The following is a 19468-nucleotide window of genomic DNA, read 5'->3' on the forward strand; positions in this document are numbered from 1 at the left end:
GAGTCAGATTTGAGCGTCTCCCTCCTCCCGGTGCCGTCACCCTCCTTCTGCCGGTCGCAGGAGCTGGCCCTTCAGGGAAGCCGCGAGCCGTCAGAACCTGGCCACCCGCGGAGCGCACTTACGTTGCCTAGCAACGGGCTCAACTCTCCCGCCTCCGCCTCCTCGGACTGCTGGGCAGAGACGTACCAGCCCTGCTCAACGCTGATGATCCTACAAGGAGCCTCCATGCCGCCAGCTGGCCGACTACCAGGCTCATCTGCAGTCTACTATCCCTGTCCTGCCGCCGTTAGTCGCGCCAGAGGCGGAGCTGTGGGCCCGGCCCTGCCGGGATCCCGTACTTCCCCGGGGCGGGGAAGACAGGAGGGAATCGACGTGATCTATTGACGCTCGCCACTCGATGGCGAATGGTGATGACGTCAGGGCCAGCCCCTTCCACCAGCGACCCATTGCCGAGCTGCTCCTGAGCATGAGGTGAGGGATCTGGTCTTGAACCCGCTGCTGAAGGACGTCGGGAACTGGGATGGTGACGCTGGTGAGGTGGCGCCGCGGTGCCCTTGATAGTTGGAAGGGTCTGAGAGTCCGGTGGCCGTACTCGTTCGACCCGGGCTCAGAAACATTGCGAAGTCACCCGCCGCCCGGGTGCTGAGCTTGCGTCCGAGTATTGGGTAATGAGGAATCTGTTTATTCTTTTCAAAAGCTTTCTGATAGAGCCTTTAACCACTTTTCACATGTGGGAAACGGAAACTCAGATTAAATAATTTACCCAAGGTCACAACAGCTGCAAACTGCTAGACCCTATTTGAACCCTGACGGGAAGTTTGATAATTGTTTTTCAGGGTTCCAGGGCAGGGCCCTTTCATCTTACTGTTGCTTCTTTGGTATTCTAGAAGGCAAAGTGAGTGGTTACTCTTAATAGGGTGTGCATATAATATTCAGCAAAGGCCTGGTTCTCAAGTTATAGGCAGGATTTATGGCAGTAAAGCACTGACAAACAGTGTAAGCCCTGTGTTAAGAATACAGGCATTGACGTCTGTCCGACCTGTGTTTTAATCCTTGGGCAGCCACCTACCCGCTACAAGATTTGGGGTGAATTAACCTGCTTAGAAGCTTTCATTTACCTATTTACAAAATGAGGTTGCTATCCTGCACATATCCCAAGACTGATAATGTGTGTAAAGCATTTATTAAAGCATCTGACACAATAAGCACCTATAAGAATATCCTTTACCAGTAGCTATTGGAAAAGTCATAATGACCATTTAGAGATGCTTCTTTAACTCAAAACCCTGCCTTCGGGTACCAAATGTATTCTGTAGAAAATTGTGGGTTGGAGTGGTTCATTGACTATAGGGAGGCTGATGGATCGATCACCAAGCCCTCCTCCTGGCAACAGGTGGGTTGAAGGGGGAAATTTATTATTTACTCCTAATAAGAGTCATCATATCCTGGAAAGCATAGCATACTTCTCATCACTTAAAGTTTTAATTATCAGCATTTAGCAGGTTAGATAAAATGAAACCTACTCACAACCTACTGTGACCATGTAAGTTTGTAGCTTTATGATACATTTTTTAAATGAATACTTCTTTTAAGGATCTTTCGGAGGCCATTTGGATTCTCAAGAAGACTTCTCAAAGTGGAAAGCTGTAGAATAACTGAATCAGAATCGTTGATCCCACTTGCTTGGACATCACTGATACAGAAGCTTAGCAGAGCACCTATTATTTTCTTGTTGGATCAAAGAAAAAGATTCTCAACCATGCCTGAAATAGAAACAAATCAGAGAGACTCTGAATTGTTTTCACCACCCTCTAATGTGCGAGGAATGACAAAACTTGATAGGACAGCTTTTAAGAAGAAAGTCACCATCCCAGTACTTAAAGTAAGGAAAGAAATAGTCAGTAAATTGATGCGACCCCTTAAAAGGGCAGCACTGCAGCGCCCGGGCATAAAACGTGTGATTGAAGATCCAGAAGATGAAGGAAGTAGATTAATTATGTTGGATCCCTATAAAATGATCAGTGATGATTCCTTTGAAAAAGCAGAACTTAGTATTTTAAAGCAGCTTAATGTCAATCCACATATAGCTGAATATAATTTGGAACTAACTTATGAAAACTTTAAGTCAGAAGAAATCTTGAGAGCTGTGCTTCCTGAAGGTCAAGATGTGACTTCAGGGTTTAGCAGAGTTGGACATATTGCCCATCTGAACCTTCGAGATCATCAACTACCTTTCAAGCATTTAATTGGTAGGTGTGACTTAGTAATATTTGTATACTAGTGAGTTCTAATTTTAGTTTTTAAAATGTCAAATTACAGAAGCAGGATGCTTTATCATTTTAAGCTGGATCTTGAGCTACACACTCTCAAGAGCCATTTTGGAATACTCTTCCCAGAGTCATAGCAAGCCCTAAATATCAGGTCAAGCGTTTGTGTACCCAGTTCTTAAGCATAAATTAAACTTGAGTCACTCAATTTGACAAAATTCTTTGGCAACTTGTCCTTTTGGTACACAGGACTTAATAGACCTTCAGAACTGTGTTGAATGGTAGGTTTCGGGAGTTTGAGTGTTTTAGTCAAAAGTGCAAGACACTATTAACTCTTGCTTTCATTTAATTTATTGATTCAATTAACTGACCATCTTCTATATACCAGTCACCATTGTTTTTTAGTGCTCCTAGACTTTTAGAAATAATGCTTGTGTGTGTTATACCTCTGTAGCCCCAACTTTGAGCCTGGGTCTTTTATTATTTGGATAAGAGAGAAGTAGAAGACTAATCAAAATTGTATTTAATAATAATAAATATAAATATTTGATATAAATATTTGATGTCCATGCATTCTCCAGATAGCTTTTATTAAGTAATTATCAGAACTTCTGGGATTTATTTCCAGCTTTAAAATGTAGTGTGTAGTATTTTGCATGGGTAGTAGTTCATAAATATGCTGTTATGCATTTTATTTTTATTGATGAAAGGGGTTGATAATGCATAGTGGTAACATAAATACTTAAATATGACTGGGTGCAAATGTTAAGTCTCGGCTTTGCTACAAGTCATTGTCTATCCTAACTCAAACATTCCTTTTGGCATTCCTATTTTATAAGGTCCTTTTCATAAAGGGGCACTCACAGATAAAAAGTGGGACATTTTCTTACACTGGTTATTTTAAAGCTTTTACTAGACCTTCAGAGTAGTTTATTATTATTTATTATTACTATTCTTACTTCATTCCACATTTCAACTAACTTGTGTACCTTTAAAATTGTATTCTGATACCTGAAGCAGAACAGGATAACAGCAATGATTGGCTGCAACTTATTGATACTATCATATTCAAAATCAGGTATCTAATTATCCGAGAAAAATTTTCGTTGTATTTCAGCATAATTGTATTATATGAGTTTTCACTAACTTACAAATAAAGTTGTCTTTCCTTATGCAATGCAATAGCTTACAGATTCTTACAAATTTTTTAAGTGCTGACCAACAAAATAGACTTTGGTTAAAAGGCATCAACATACCATTTCTGGTATATTTTATTATCTGTAGCTTATTTCTGCTCTAGCAAATTATTTGACAAAAAGAACAACTTAAGTAAAATGAGCATTTTATTTAGATAAATACTCTAAAGTCTGTTTCTCTTATTTGAAAATATTATTTTACTGGTATATATTTCTGAAGTAGAAGCATCTGTTTCAAGTGCACAGTAAAACACACATTTGGTTTAAGGCCAATGGGGACACACAGGCATTTTCTGAGACCATTTGTTGCCACATCTTTTATATTTCTTCTTTCTATCCTTTACCAGTGCCCTTTTGCTTATTGTTGTATTGGTACATTTACGATGATTTATTTTAAAAAAAAACATGGAAAAATGCTAGGTTGACCCAAATTCCTCAAGAATTTTTTCTTTTAAAATTATCCATATTTTTTGTGTGTTTGTGTTGAAGGCTATCAGACATTAACTTTAGTAAATGGGTGAATTCTTAGAGTTGTATGCTACTTTACATAAAGTAGATGCAGTTTTTGTCTATAAACCAAAAGAAAACAGTTCATTTCCATTTCAGATTTGCAGTGTTAACTGCAACCAATAAGCAATGTTTATTCTGAATTCTCTTCTTTTAGGCCAAGTTATGATTGACAAAAATCCAGGAATCACCTCAGCAGTAAATAAAACCAGTAATATTGATAGCACATTCCGAAATTTCCAAATGGAAGTGCTATCTGGTGAGGAGAACATGACGACCAAGGTATGGAGTATTTTGTGGTCCCCTAGTACAGTGCAGATAAAGATTAATGTTTAGGTCAGAATAGATGACAAAGATAAAAAGTACTTATAGTGATGGAGTATTGATGAGTATGTAAGAATGTGAGCATTTACGTATCATAGGTGCAAGTACAGATTTGACACATTCATAAAGAATATATGGTAATATATTGCAATTTTGAATAGGTAAACTGTTTGACCTACCATTCCATTTATAGGAGGTTACCCCAAAGATATAACTGGACAGAATTGTAATGATTTATGTACTAGGCTCTTCATCATTTTTATAACAACAAATAAATAAGAAAATCTAAATATTCATCAGTAGAGAATTGATTAAATTCTGGTATAACAAATGATATAATCATTAGAGATTATTTAGTTCCATACTTACTAAAATAATTGCTCTTTGACAGATTAGGTGATAAAATTATTATAGAACAGTATATATAGCATAATTCCATTTTAATTAAATATGTAAATATGTACATACAGCAGAATAGTAACAGTGGGCACTTTTTTATGGTGTTACTGGTCATTTTTGTTATTTATACTTTTCATATTATCACTTGTTATGACTCTTAAAGATAACAGGTAACATCATTCTTTTCATAGAGAAGATCTGAAAGTTCTGAGAAACTTCTGTAATTTTATAAATACCTTGTGATTGATTTTCTAAGTCAATAAGTTTTTTCTTAGGACATATTTTTTATTTCATATTTATACCATATATTTTACATGTATTGTATATTTCTTTGTATACAATTTCTTTGTATATTATGGAACAATTTTTTTGCTCCAAACAGAATCACGTTTAATTTTAACTTTAGGAGTTCATGCAACATTAAAGTACTGTGTGTGTGTTACAAGTTAAAATTTGTTTTTGAAAGTGAATTGGGCTGAGTTATGTTGGCTATGGGAGTGAGGTATCAAAGACAGCATGAGTAAATCCAGAAAGATACTTAGAAGCTACATTTTTTATATTAAAATTGTGCTTTACATGAAGCTTAAATGGGGAAGTAGAAAGGAGATTTCAGGAAAGCACCCCAAGACATATTTAAACCTTCCAGGTTATATATAGAGAAAGACTTTAAGTTGGCAGAATCATGAAGAAACATTTCCAACTCTGGAACCTTAGTAATACAGCTAATGCATCTGATGTGGTCAGGAGAAAAATATGCACAAATTTGGAATTAAGATCCATGAAGGCAGAATATAGAAGATACATATCTCTGTCAGATTTATAGAACTTAGGAACTTTCTGGGCTTTGGTTCTTCATCTATTAAATAAGGGGCTTAAGTTGATGGCAAGGTCATATTCCATGACTATAATTTTAGTTTTTTTCTCTCATGTTTATGATAGTCCCAAAAGAAGTGGTACAAAGTTTTTTTTTTGTCTAGTTTTGTTCGAGACTTAGTTTCACTGTATATATTTAGTTTACTTATGAAAAAACTCAAATTTGGGCAAGGAGAGAGTAGGGGAATGATCTGTTCTATAAACTGGCTCTAATTTATGTACATGAAACTTGCAAAGTCCAGGTAACTTCTAAAAACATACTGAAATACCTCAAATTCAGTGACACATCTATCATGCCTCCCTCTTACAAACTGAAAACTAAGGAGGGAAGCTTGTTTGCTGTGTGGAAGTGCTCTCTGCAGCTTAGCTATCCAGCATGAAGATATGTACAGAGTATTGTTTCAAATTACAGTTTTCTTCCTCTCCATCAGGTGATATAACAAGAGTATAATCAAGTCAGGCAATTGGCCTATCTGAAATATCTCTCATATGACTTAGGAGCCACTTTATAGCCCTTTAGGATGAGGTGGAGAGCCATTTGACTTTGAAGAAATGAATTTTTTCCTGAAAAAGTCTAATGCAAGATATTAACTGGCTTCAAGTATAGCATAAACACCAAATTCTAATTTAAATGTCTTTAAATGCACTGTTACTTGCTCTTAACAGTAGTAAAATTAAATGTGTGTATGTGCGTAGGTGCACACATCCAATATCAGCAACTGGAATTTAAGACTTAAGCAGATTAACCAAAATTATACTTTTTTTCAGGTTCGAGAAAACAGCTATACATACGAATTTGATTTTTCAAAAGTGTATTGGAATCCTCGTCTCTCTACAGAACACAGTCGTATCACAGAACTTCTCAAGCCTGGAGATGTCCTATTTGATGTTTTTGCTGGGGTTGGGCCCTTTGCCATTCCAGTAGCAAAGAAAAACTGCACTGTATTTGCCAATGATCTCAATCCTGAATCCCATAAATGGCTATCACATAACTGTAAATTAAACAAAGTGGACCAAAAGGTGAAAGTCTTTAACTTGGATGGAGAAGACTTCCTCCAAGGACCAGTCAGAGAAGAGCTCATGCAGCAGCTGGGACCACTGTCACAAGAAAAAAAGCATTCAGTGCACATTGTTATGAACTTGCCAGCAAAGGCCGTTGAGTTTCTCAGTGCATTAAAATCGCTTTTAGATGGGCCGCCATGCAGCAATGAGTTCCTTCCCATAGTGCACTGCTACAGCTTTTCCAAAGATGCTAATCCTGCTAAGGATGTTCAGCAAAGAGCTGGAGCTGTGTTAGGCATTTCCTTGGAGGCATGCAGTTCAGTTCACCTAGTAAGAAATGTGGCCCCTAACAAAGAAATGTTATGCATCACCTTTCAGATTCCTGCTGCTATACTCTACAAGAACCAGACCCTAAATCTAGGTGAGCAATTTCCAGGAAATTAAATGTAAACTATAATACCTTTCACTTAGCTTTCTTGGGCTACATATATATTTATATATACTTTGTATTACTAAATTTGGTTAAAGGTCAAGCTAACTCTTTACGTATTTCATTTGAAGACCGCTTGCCACTGAACTGTGACTAGTTTTTCCCAATTTTAGTATGACACAGTGTTCAGTCTAGAACACTATTTCATTAAAGTACACAGGAATGTTACTATTTCATGTATAAGTAGATAAAATCTTTAAAATGCTTATATTATTTGCTTTTTCAAAGTATTTTCAAATGTTAAGTATCTTACCTAATACGTTTTTCTGTTTGTTACAGAGAATAATGAGGCTCCACCTCTTAAACGCCAGAAGACGGGTAAAGCCTTCTCAGAGGAAAAAACACAAATTTATTCAGTTACTTGACTGGAAATGTTTTCTTGATCTCCCACTATACCTTTATGTAATGAAAAATAATTTGTATAACTTCATAAAATTTTAACATTGTTTAATTTTGAACGCTTTCTGTCTTATTTTGTCCTTGCTGTTTTATAAATTGAGTATTATCAAATTAAAATTTAAGTGAGTCTATTAAATATGTCATCTAAATTATTATAATTTCATAATCTAAGTTATATCTAATTTTTATTATATAAATGTTTAAACATTGTCTTTTATGTCTTGGGAAAATAGTTTTTGAAGTAGAATAAATAGATCCTACCTAGGAAAACACTAATATCACTGCAAATGTCCTTTGTTGAATCATATAGCTAAGTTTTATGTAAGTATGCTATCCTTTACTACCCCTGTAATATCACTATAAAATAAAAAATGATATTTAGATAAAGGGATATAGGCAGACTATGTCCATCAGGCCAAATATGACCTGCTACCTGTTTTTATATGGCAAGTGACCTGGGAATGATTCTTACATTTATAAATAGTTGAAAAAAAATCCAAAGAATAACATTTTGTGACAGGAAAATTACATGAAATTTGAATTTCAGTGTCTAAATAAAGTTTTATTGGAAATACCATGCTCATTTGTTCACATATTTTTCATGGCTGCTTTCATGGTATAACAACTGAGCAGTTAGTTGCCACACAGAGATTATGTGATTCTTACCACTTCATATTGCTGCTCAGCACACTATATATGTGCTTTTAGCACAGTGGAGTATGAATTATTTTGATATTAGAAGACAAAAAACATCTATACATGAGATAAGATACAATATACATTTGACATTAGCAAAAGCACCCATTACAGTATTTCCAACTTACAGGCAAGCAACTATCAATCAGAAAAATTAGAAATTTAAATTTGGAAATATCTCTTCATAGCAGAATTTCCTCACAAAAATTGAAAATGAGGCTAACAAAGTGACTCTTTTGTAAGTCAAGCAAGAAAAGCCATTTGGGATGGTGAGTTGTGTTTGAATGCAGCAACCAAAGAACTGTGTTCAGAGAAAGTAAACTTGTTTAAGACTATTGGCGTTTTGGCAAGAACAATTGTTCAAAGAGTTGAGGACACTGGGAGTCTAACATCAATAGCCAATTAAAAGGTAACGAGTCTGAGTGGTTCTTTGACTCTTGACAAGTTGATAGATGTTACTAATCTCCTCAGTTCTTGTTTATTTGAGGCATCAGTGCTGAGTTTGAAGTTACTGAAAACTTAGTTTCAGAATACTCTGCATCAAACAGCTATGTGTAGATATTTTCAAGGAAAGTTGAGAAAACACTAATTCTGTACAACTTGAAGTAGAATCTGCTAAGATGTGTTATAGCTGATGGTGGTAAAAATGTGTGTGAGGTAGAAAAAGACCTAGTTGGATAAACTTACAAAGCTTGTGAAAATTTTAAGTGTTTAAAACCTATAGTTACTCACTGTATTATTCACCAGCAAGTACCTTGCAGAAATTACTTAAATCTATCGTGTTACTGAACCAGTAGTGTCAATGGTAAACTTCGTTTGTTTTCATGGACTTTAGCCATCTTCAAGTCCCTGTTAGAAATTGAAGCTGAATTTCTTGACTTGAACTAAGTTTGATTGCAATATTTTAGGTTCAAGGTCAAGACTGAATTTTTTCTTAAGAAGAATCACTCAAACACTATTTTAGATCAATGAATGACTAGAAGTTAGCTTTTGCTAGAAACTCGATAGTATTTCTTAAAGATTTCAACTTAAAAGGCAAGCATAACTTTAATGTGAAACATAATGTGGTAGTCATCCAACAACTGACATTTGAATCACAATATCCTGTTATACATTTCTCATGCTGTCAAAAATTAAAATGAAACGATTTCATTCTCACACAAATCAGTGGTTGAAAGATTTTCTGAATACAGCATTTGTGGGACTTGGTGCAAATACAAAGGAAATTTACATATTTCAAAATCCATTTAACTGCAATTGAACTTCCACCTCATCTTCAACAGGCAGTGGTTAATGTGCTACCAAAATGACATGCTAAAGAGCAAATATCAAAGGGAGAATTTAACAAGTTTTACAAATGCCTTCCAAGTGATGAATACTCAAAATCATATGTTCCTGGATGAATACCAATATTTAGCACTATCTGTGTGAAAAAGACATTTTTAAAGATGAAATGTACAAAATTCATTACAGGTAATCATTAACAGGTGATATTTACAATTGACTTGATAAACACTTAGAACCCCAATAAGGGAAATGCTATTCACCAAAAAATACATTATAAAAAATGTATTCAATTATATTTTGAATTTTGTTAATTTAAAAAACTATGCCAATTTATCTCCTTTTATGTAAGTACCTATGTGATGTCCTCAAATATTGCCTCTTAGCCCACAAAGCCCAAAATATTTACTCTCTGGCCCTACAGAAAAAGTCAGGTCCCCTGATCTACAAACACAAATGCCTTCAGAAGCCAGGCATAAATAGATGAAAGTGATAATGGTAAAAAGTGTAGGGAAGTAATGAACTGGAGTCTTCATTCCTTACCTAAGGCACTTAAAATTGTTTTGAAACTTAACCCAACCTATTTTGGAAAACCTTGGGACTAGTTCACCTAGGAATTGCTGGTTTGGGACCTACAGTTTTCTCCCTCCTTTCCTCTCCAAGTGAGCATGTAGGTCAGGGGTTCAGCAAACTTTCTGTGAAGGGTCAGAGTATTTTAGGCTTTATAAGCCATAAGGTCTCTCACTTCTCAACTCTGCTGTAGTGGCCCCAAAGCAACAATAGATAATACATAAACTTTATGGACACTAAAATTTGAATTTGTATGCTTTTACATTTAAAAAAGTATGTTATTCTTTTGGCTTTTTTCAAATCCAAAAGAAATATATAGACACCAATCTTAACTAATGGAACATACAAAAATAGTCAGCAGCTGGTTTTGGCCAGGGCTCCATAGTTTACTTTCTGATCTAGGTTAAGAGAATTAATTTGCAAGTAGGAGTAAGAAATTTTTTCCTAGTACACTGATGTTCTAGGTCGTGAATATTAAGTGTGGGCACAAATGATGTTCTTACTCATACATCTAAAGTGGTAAGATTCTTTCATCTATTTAATCACCCTAGATAAAATATGCAGTATATGAATGTTAATATTTTAACCCTTCCCCTTGGTCCCTCAGAGTGAATAAGTGAAATGTATGATCATTTCATTATTTCAGTCTTGACCCACCCTAAACCTTTTGATGTGAAGTGTAACAGAACTCTCGGTGAATCCACCAGAAAATGACAGCTGGAAAGCTCATTAGATACAATTTTTAAATTTTGTTACTAACTTTGTAACAAGTCTTCTGCCACCTTAATTGTATTCTGAAAACGATTATCAGACTACTTGTTCACGGGCTAAAGATAACTTCTAAGAGAAGCTTAGATCAAATATTTTGAATAAAATTAAGTAATACTAAAGTAATAATGCATCCCAACTACAATGTAAATGTGTTTAATACCATTAATCTGTTTAAAAGGGAGTATAGTTAATATTTATGTAGTACATAAAGAATTTCTCACTTCTCTCAAAGATATCAACAAGGTTATTTAGTTGATGTCATTTATATCCCATAAAAGAACTAGATGCATGATCTGTAAAATTTTCCAGAAGTCTTAAAAAGTTTGACTGCTGTACACAGCTGTTTGTTCACTTGACAGTTTGACAGTCATCTCTAGAGCATAGACTCTGGAGTTTGACCACTTGAGTTCAAACCCAAACTCTGCTTCATTTCAGTTGTATTAAACTTTTGGCAAGTTACTTAACCTCTTTGCCTCAGTTTCTCATCTGTTAAAATGAAGAAAATAATACTAGCACTGTTGTAAGGATTAGATAACACACAAAGAATGAAGTACAGTACGTGGCACATAGGTAATGTCCAGTAGTTGTTACCTATTATTTTTGTGCTAATGTATAACATGTTAAAAGACAATTCACATAGTTGTAGTCTTGTACAGACACCTTTTGTCTCTGAGAGAGGAAATCATTAGGAAGATGAGGGATAACTTCATCAATTTAGAGTATTTTTGTTACTTGGTTAATTGTCATTAGGCTGTCTTTACCCATTCCTTTTGCTCTAGTAACAACAATCAGTTAATAACCTCTGAATTCAGTCTATTGAACTAAGTATGGCAATAGTTAGGGCAAAATATTTACAAACATGTAAAGTTTTAGAATTTATTTGCCAAATCAGGTTCAAGCAATTTCCACAATAAGGTATGATCAAAAGAAGTTTTAAAAGCTTTTGAAATGTTCTATTAATTAGTTTATTCCATTTAAATACATTATATATCCAAGGTACTGAGAACAAGTAATAGTGTTTCATTTTTAAAGACTGGATACCTTACTTTGACAGCTAAGTACAACAAAGCCTAGACATTAAATCCAATATTCCACTAATCTTTGAACAGATATGTAGATTGTACTTAAAACATTAATCCTTAATGAGAAATACTAATAGATCTGAGAAACAGGATGGAGCCTGGTAGAGTATAGGCAGAACTAGACTTAGATTAAAAAACCCTGTGTTTTAATTCTGGCTTTTATTAACTTGTACATATGATCTCAGCCTATTCCATTATTCAGTGCCTTAGTTTCCTCAATCAAAGATGGCTAGAAGTACTGTAAAGATGAAAATGTACTCCTGAAATTAATACCTGCTTAGTCAAATAAGGTAGAGTTGTTAACATATGGATATTCCACCTTAACACAATCATGGACCTTGTTTCACATAACTTTCCACCCATAAAATTAACATCTGTTGTAATGGAGATTTGATAGGAAATCCCTTAATTTCCTTGAGAAACTATGTCCCATACCCAGTGGTCTATAATATAGACTCCTACAAGGTTAAGATGCCCCATCCTATCCACACCCAAACTCTTTAAGCGAAATCCTGGATATATGAAAAAGCCTTTGAAGTTCTAGCAGAAACTACAGCAGAATCTACAATTTATTCAGAGAAACTTCATTTAAATGTATCCATTCCAGTCTCCACAGTTTCATCATAAAATTAGCTCACATTTGAGGTGAAAGGTGCCATTTAAGTATTAAATTTTATTAACTGATTTCTTTGAATTTGTCATTAAAGCAGGATAATATACCACTCTGGTATATCCTACGTGTGGCTCCCAGCTGGGAACTATAACACCTTGATCAAAGTTTGTCTCTCTTCCCACTGTTAAAATTAGCCAATGAGTCCTTAAAATTGAAAGAGTGACATTAGCACAGCTCTGATTTTCCCTGCCACAATCTGCTGGTAGAAGGAAACACACCCACTTGTCTGGACTAGTCTTAAGAAGACATTGGGAAAATAAGGAAAATTTTATGAGAAGAAATAATAGACTTGGATATTAACACCAAATGTCATATTCAAAATCTCATTTTAAAATGTGCTCAAGTAAACACTGTAATAAGAGAAAAACCACAATATTTAATATAAAGTCTAGCTTTATTTTAAAAAAGATTTTACAAGTCTGTCAACTTCAAGCATACATAGGTGAATTATTCATATCTTCCATCAGATGAGACTTAAAGTTTCAATCCCTCTCAGAAAAATATAAGTAAAAAATAAATTTTTCATGAATACTTATCAACTATATTACTCAGGTTAGTTTTGAAATTTTCTCTTTATAAATACTTTAACACAGCTGCTAGTTAAGTAGTCCTGTTGTTGTGCAGCAGCACATGGCTATAATTTTACAAGTCTGCTTTACTTGGGCTAGTTCCCTGGTTCGGCTCCAAGGTCCAAATCTTATAAAGGAGAAAGAAAGGTTAACTGGGCTGACAGAAAAGCCCACTGAATGCATCCTGTAGTGCTCTGTGACAAGCAAGAGAAGAAGTATAGCCTCCAGCAAGGTCCTGTGGAGAGGCAGCTCTGACATGATTTAAATACCTAAAACAAAACAAAAAGTATAGCACTGACATAGAAAGCATATATAAATTGGTAACATTTTAAAAAGCAATAAAGTAAAACTGATTCAAATTTTAAAGAGGAATTCTGAGATTGAAAGTTAAGCTTTTAAATGCATTATTACCTTTCAGAAGGAAACATACCGACTGTACATAGAATGCCTAAATTAGTTCACATGATAAATTATAAAACAAATTACATTAAGACCTAAAAACAGCTCTGAAGGAGGTTTCAAAAATAAAATGCTATTAAAAATGTTTACTGTTCCCTATTTTCAGAACTTCCTTGTTTTACTGGCTGTTGTTTGGGTACCTAACTGCTGTTCTCCTTCTTGGCATAGTCTTAATAAATACACAGAATCATAATACTATTATATTACTAATATTTTTACATAAAATTGAATCTTTTATATAAATATGTTCTGACACAAATACCTAAACAAATGGAGGAGGGAAGAGAACATATTAATTATTTCAAAATTTCTTCAGCATTACAAAAATATACTGTCTCCTTTCTTACAGGGAAGGAAACTAAAAAATTACATGTCCAAGATCTTTGAGACTTAGCTGGAGTTCAAAAGAATGTTCTAATTAGTAAATGATCTCAAAACAGTGTAATAGACACTGTTTTCTGAAATCAACCCATATTATTTAGCAATTAAAACTTTCTACCTTGATAAAGGTAGACAATGGGCCTAAACAATGGGACAATCCTAGACAAAGAAGGATAACTTGTTAGCATGATTACCAGCACTGTTGGAAAAAAAAAAATATTCCCAGCTTTGCTTTCATGCCTAGTTTAAGAAACCACATTGTTTCTGCAGGCCTCAGGAAGTAAAAGAGCTTCACCCATCTTAGAATTACGGGTATGGCAAATGAATAAATCAGGTACCAGAACATTTTAATAACTTGGAAACTTTTCTACTCATTCATTCAAACTTCCTGTGTGTCAAAGTCTTGATGCATGAGCAACTTGTATTTCTAACATAATAACAAGTCTGTTTTTCATTTGTATCCATGTTTAATAAGCTTTTGTGATTAAAAAATATATGGCAATATAAGAGGCCAAATAGAAAAAGTGGTCAAAGTAAGGAGTAAGGCACAGCATAAGCTCCTGGAGTTGGCTATAATTTATTCACTCTGTCACAAATCAAGGTGCTAACTCGATTCTTTGCTTCTTTGCCAAGGGTGAAAGGGTAAAGTAGAAGGGGAAAGGAAATTAGTATTTATTAGGCAACAATCTCCAAACTTTTTTGATAATATATTTATAGTAGTAAAAAATATTCAAGCATGCATCTCCCAAGTTTTATACTTATTTATAAATTATAGAGTATTAAGTTAATATATAATACATAATTATATATATACTATACTAATATAGTAAGAACATTGTAAAACACACTGAATAGAAATATTTAAAGGATGAGATAAACCATTTAAATAAACATTTTAATACTGTCTCCCTACATCTCATCTTACATGCCCTGGTGGGATACATCCCACTTTGGAGACTATTACTAAACAGTCATTGTCAAACTTGTGATAAGACCTTAGGTCCCACAGATTTTAAGAGAGATTAACCAAATGTACTGCATGGTCATAAAAGGTATCTGTTTATTACCTCCCAGGACACAATAAGGTGACTACTGTTATGACTCTGATGCATGAGAAATGACATAAGTGTTAAATCACCTCAGAAAGTCTACATATCAAACTGGAACAGCATAAAATCAATTTCTCTTCACTGGGAATGCAATGACCATCACGCAAATAATGAGTAATATTTTTACAGGTATCTTGGAAATGAAATGTTCCATTCCTGATACAAGTTTCCAGCTAATTTTTATCCATACACCAGACAGTTTTCACCCTTTTCCTTTCCTCAGACCCTCAAAAGAAAAGCACAGTCTTAGCTCCAATGACTGTTCACTCATGGCAAAATTCAAGTATCACAGAATAATGTCTGTCAACCTTAAGAAGTCAACTATCATAAATGAGAATCGGTTTTCATTGCTGTAATACAAACCACTGTGCAACTAGCTGTTTTAAATTCATCACATCTTGGTACAACTTGCTTCTGGGAAAGTTGAGTCATACCATCTCTGGTTTGGCAATTCAAGCATAAACTTGCAGTGTACATACAGCTTTTTATATGTTATCCTGAGAAACCCAAAACAGCTGCACTGCTGGCAGGGAAACACAGGACCACCAGTAAAAGATCCAAAACAGTTGCATCTTTTAATTTATGGCTGTGCACTGTTTCCATAAAGAGTATATAAAACAGTTCAACTTTTTATAGGTAAAATGTAATAAACAGTCATACTCATTGATGCCATAAATGTGTAAAAAAATGTTTATTTAAAGTGATTAATTAGTGTTTGAAAATAGTATTTCTTGAACACAATCATAATCCAGAGCAATGAGCAAATATTTTTAAATTTTAGTATTAATGCTAAGTTGTAGATTCTCACTGCCAAAATAAAGTCAATTAAAATTTCTTTGCATAGCACTGAAGAAAATACCTTTCCCTTCTAGCAGTCATTTACATTAAACGTGTCTGTGAGTATGGTTCTTTAAAGACCTGCTTATTTACACTGCTGTTTTTGATCTCTAGGGCTGCACAAAACAGTTACTGTTAAATGTTTCAATCTATTTCCTCACTGCAACCTACAGTTATTCCAATTTTAAAATATAAAACAGTTCCTTCTTGTTTTTCAATTGTGAGCTTTTATTTTCTAGGTATTTTGACCTAATGTTCTTACACCCTTTAATTATTGTGGTACACCAAGGTATTTTAAAGCATCTGCCACAATAAATCCACACAATGCAGATTTAGTGTTTTGCCTACTTTTTCATATTAATCGACATCTGTGTTGTTTTAATTCTTTCATGACTCTTAAAAGCACATCACTAAATAGGATTCCTGCAGTTTCTGGCAGAGGTCAGTATCATTTCATGTACACCTTTAGACAACGGAATGAGGAAGAAGTTTTAGCCAAATTTATTTCCAAAAGTCAAGCTCAGTTGGATTTTGGAGCCTTGAGGTAAATTGCTCTGACTATTTATCCAATCCCAGGACAGTATTTCTGTTTTTCATGGGTTTATTTTAAATACCTGTAAATCTTATAAGCAGAAACCAGGAAAGAAAAAAAGAGGTTTGCTTATTTTGGTACCTATACCTTATTTTTACTGAAAGCAGACTAAACTCCAAGATTTAAGAATCATACCTTTGATTATTTTCTTAATAAAGCTTTTTTAAAAAGTATGTTTTCAAAAGCAAGTCTAAGATAATTCCTGCACAAAGGGCATCTTATGCCCTAATTTATACTCTGTCTAAAGTTGCCTTCCTTTGCCATTACCCATCAAAATCCCTTTCAAATAGACTTCGGAGAAGGGGGAGGAAAAGGAAGCATTGGGTCCTGAGAAGGGAGTAAGAGAGGATTAAACATTAGAAAACCACACTTGGAAGTTTGTTCCTGAACTTTGATTTCCTACATTATCGTTTTCTTCTGCTATATTTAGCAGCTTTTGCTCCCCGAGAAGGTGGCATAATTTACACTTAGCTTGAGAAAGACTTCATTTTCTCAGTTCTTTAACATTACAGAGTTCCTCTGAGATTACTCTTTTACTATTTCCCTTCCTTTAAAAGCCCTATATTGACCATCTGGCTGAAGCCGTGGACTCAGCTGATTTTAGTGCTACTCAACAGTGCTTTGAGTTCTCAGCTGGAGGCAGAGGGCATGGGATGTCACTCAGGACCAAGAGACAGACAGCACTCTTCCCCTCCAGTCACAGCCTCCTCTTGAAAACCCTTGAAACACTTTGGCTCCAGAGAATCAAAGAATCTCAGAATTTAAGTTGAAATGAAAATGTTCATAGTAGTTTCCTCCACCTCAAATTACCAGCCCAGTGGTGACTAAAAAAACTCCGTTTTTAAATCAAACCAAGAAAGGGAGTGAACTCTATAGACTGACTTTCTTTTTACAAGGTGACAAATTTTTTAAGTCTGCATTTACCATCATGCTTTAACAGACCAGTTCCAGTGGTTCTGCCTCCCAGCCTACAAAATTCAAATTTAAGTGCCATTAAGAGAGATCAGCCGGCTCATCTCAGCTGTCAAGACCAAAAGCTCTTGTAAGAAATTCAGCCAAAGCTATAAAAGATTTACATTAATAACCTGAGGTCTATCTATCTCAATAAGATTTAAAAACAATCAGAGCAATAGTGTGCTCAGACAATTTTAACTAAAAAACAGAAACATTCTGAAGGCAAAGTTCGCGCTCAGGTTTCCTAATCATAATGTCAGAATAATAGACAAACTGTCTACAGAGGGAAATTGATTATCACATACTCTAGGATAAATGGGGAAAAGCACTACAAATCAGAACTACTGTCCAGAAACTGAGGGCAGTTTGGTTATAAAAAACAGATGGTTTCATGAACTCCAACCAAAAACATAACAAACTTCTATAAATAGTCATAATGTTACTCTTCACTTTATTATGTAGTCAGCAAGTGAGAATACAACTTGGATAAACTAATTATTGAAGCTGATTTGAGATTTATACTACAAATACACTTGGGAATTGAGTAACCAATTATTGCAGATGTTTAGACCATCTAAACACCAAAGCACAGATTTGGAAATTAAAAGTGACATGGTGCTCAAGGACACAATTGAATATAGATTGATAAGACTTTCTGAGTTGTAGCTAAATTAAACTGTGCAATTTGTTGTTATCAAAGAACACACTAGGTATTTTAAGACAGTAGCTATTACTGAAAGTTAATGTAACTACATAGTGAAAGGACTACTTCCTTGATTTGAATGTGAGCTAATGAACAAACAAGATACAGCTATTTGAATGTAACATTCTATGAACCATATAAGTAGTTTTACTTACCTCAACTGATAGATTTCTAAGGATAGGTTCTATCTATGTAATTCAGACAAATACAGGAATATCTCAGGAATCAGGTGGTATGAGATAAACTTGAATAAAGCCATAAAAACATAATAAACAATAACTAATAGATAAAATGATTTTTGATAAATCTTAAACATACTTCTCAAAGTCAGAAGATGTTTATCTCAGCAATAATTATGTTTGGCTAATTTCAGTATGGTTCTTAAATGCTTAGATGAGATTAAGCAGAAAAATAGTATGACCTATGTTTTTACTTACTGATTTTTAAAACATTGTGATAGTCATTCCTATCAATTTATTATTTCTATGAATAATAACTAGGGGAGTAGAGGAAGGCAAAGTTTCATGAAAAATCTAAAAATAACAAATCATATTAGCCATATAAAAATAACAACATCATACATAAATTTTGGATATTCCAGTGAGGGACAAGTGCCACTTCTGTAGAGGAAATACAAATTCAAATATCCTAATTTCTGATTTCTTAAAGTTCCTAAAAAATCTAGTACCTGACTCTCGTTGGTCTAATATAATTTTTTACTGTGAATTTCGTGCTAGTAACAAATGTGTGCCAGAAGTTTCATCACATTTTTACAAAGGAAGGATGAATAATTTTTCCCCAAGGGTGGGACAGTTAAAATGCAGAAATTTATATGTATGAAGCTCATTCTTTCTTAAAACAAAAAATCACTGAGTGCCTACTACATGCCAGGTATTCAAACAACCCTATAAATAAAAAAGACAACAAAGACTCCATGTGCTCATAGACCTTACAGTTCTGCAGAGAAAAAAAGATGGTAAATAATAAATATGAATGAGAAAGACTGGGCTCTATGGGTGTAAATGAAAAGGAAACCAACACAAACAAGTTCAGAAAAGGTTCTCCATAAATAAGGAAATGATAGTTAAGCTTGGACCCAAAGAATGAGGATGAGTTAGCTATAGTTAGCAAGGCAAGAGGAATAAAGCAATGATCCAGCAGAAGGAAGATCATATGTGAGGTGCCAAGGAGGCATACCACATACTGAGGATATTAGGGGAAAGGTGGCTCTGACTAAGGATGAGGCTAGAAATATAGGCAGAAAGAAGTCCTTATAGGAAATGTTAAGAACTGTGAATTTTATTCAGAGGGCAGTGGGGAAGCCACTGAGA

At 34.6% G+C, this 19468-nt stretch overlaps 3 protein-coding genes across 12 annotated transcripts in view; 1 reads left to right on the forward strand and 2 right to left on the reverse strand.

Annotated features, from left to right (window-relative positions):
• SLC38A6 (solute carrier family 38 member 6) overlaps positions 1–369 on the reverse strand; it is a 70847-nt gene extending 70478 nt beyond the window's left edge. For 6 of the 7 annotated variants that reach the window (XM_057488401.1, XM_057488400.1, XM_057488396.1 and 3 more), the window contains exon 1: positions 123–369. In XM_057488401.1, the coding sequence (XP_057344384.1) occupies positions 123–227 (105 nt within the window). In that variant the 5' untranslated portion in view covers positions 228–369. The remainder of the gene's footprint in view (positions 1–122) is intronic. The other variant, XM_057488399.1, reaches the window with a different exon arrangement.
• On the forward strand, positions 350–8036 carry TRMT5 (tRNA methyltransferase 5). Of its 3 annotated transcripts, none has more exons than XM_036919355.2 (5): positions 350–471; positions 1594–2249; positions 4128–4252; positions 6335–6989; positions 7338–8036. In XM_036919355.2, the coding sequence occupies exons 1-5, from the start codon at positions 398–400 to the stop codon at positions 7421–7423; spliced, it is 1596 nt and encodes a 531-aa protein (XP_036775250.2). In that variant the 5' UTR covers positions 350–397; the 3' UTR covers positions 7424–8036. The 3 variants fall into 3 exon arrangements, with proteins under 3 accessions (XP_036775250.2, XP_036775263.2, XP_036775254.2); XM_036919368.2 differs by having other exon boundaries at positions 406–532; XM_036919359.2 differs by having other exon boundaries at positions 436–665.
• Positions 8037–12908: 4872 nt separating this feature from the next.
• Positions 12909–19468, reverse strand: part of MNAT1 (MNAT1 component of CDK activating kinase) — a 255557-nt gene continuing 248997 nt past the window's right edge. Inside the window, exon 8 of one of the 2 annotated variants that reach the window (XM_036919462.2) lies at positions 12909–13371. In XM_036919462.2, the coding sequence (XP_036775357.1) occupies positions 13251–13371 (121 nt within the window). In that variant the 3' untranslated portion in view covers positions 12909–13250. The remainder of the gene's footprint in view (positions 13372–19468) is intronic. The other variant, XR_008992475.1, reaches the window with a different exon arrangement.

The sequence above is a fragment of the Manis pentadactyla genome, chromosome 11 (genome assembly GCF_030020395.1).
Source record: "Manis pentadactyla isolate mManPen7 chromosome 11, mManPen7.hap1, whole genome shotgun sequence".
Taxonomy (NCBI): Eukaryota; Metazoa; Chordata; class Mammalia; order Pholidota; family Manidae; genus Manis; species Manis pentadactyla.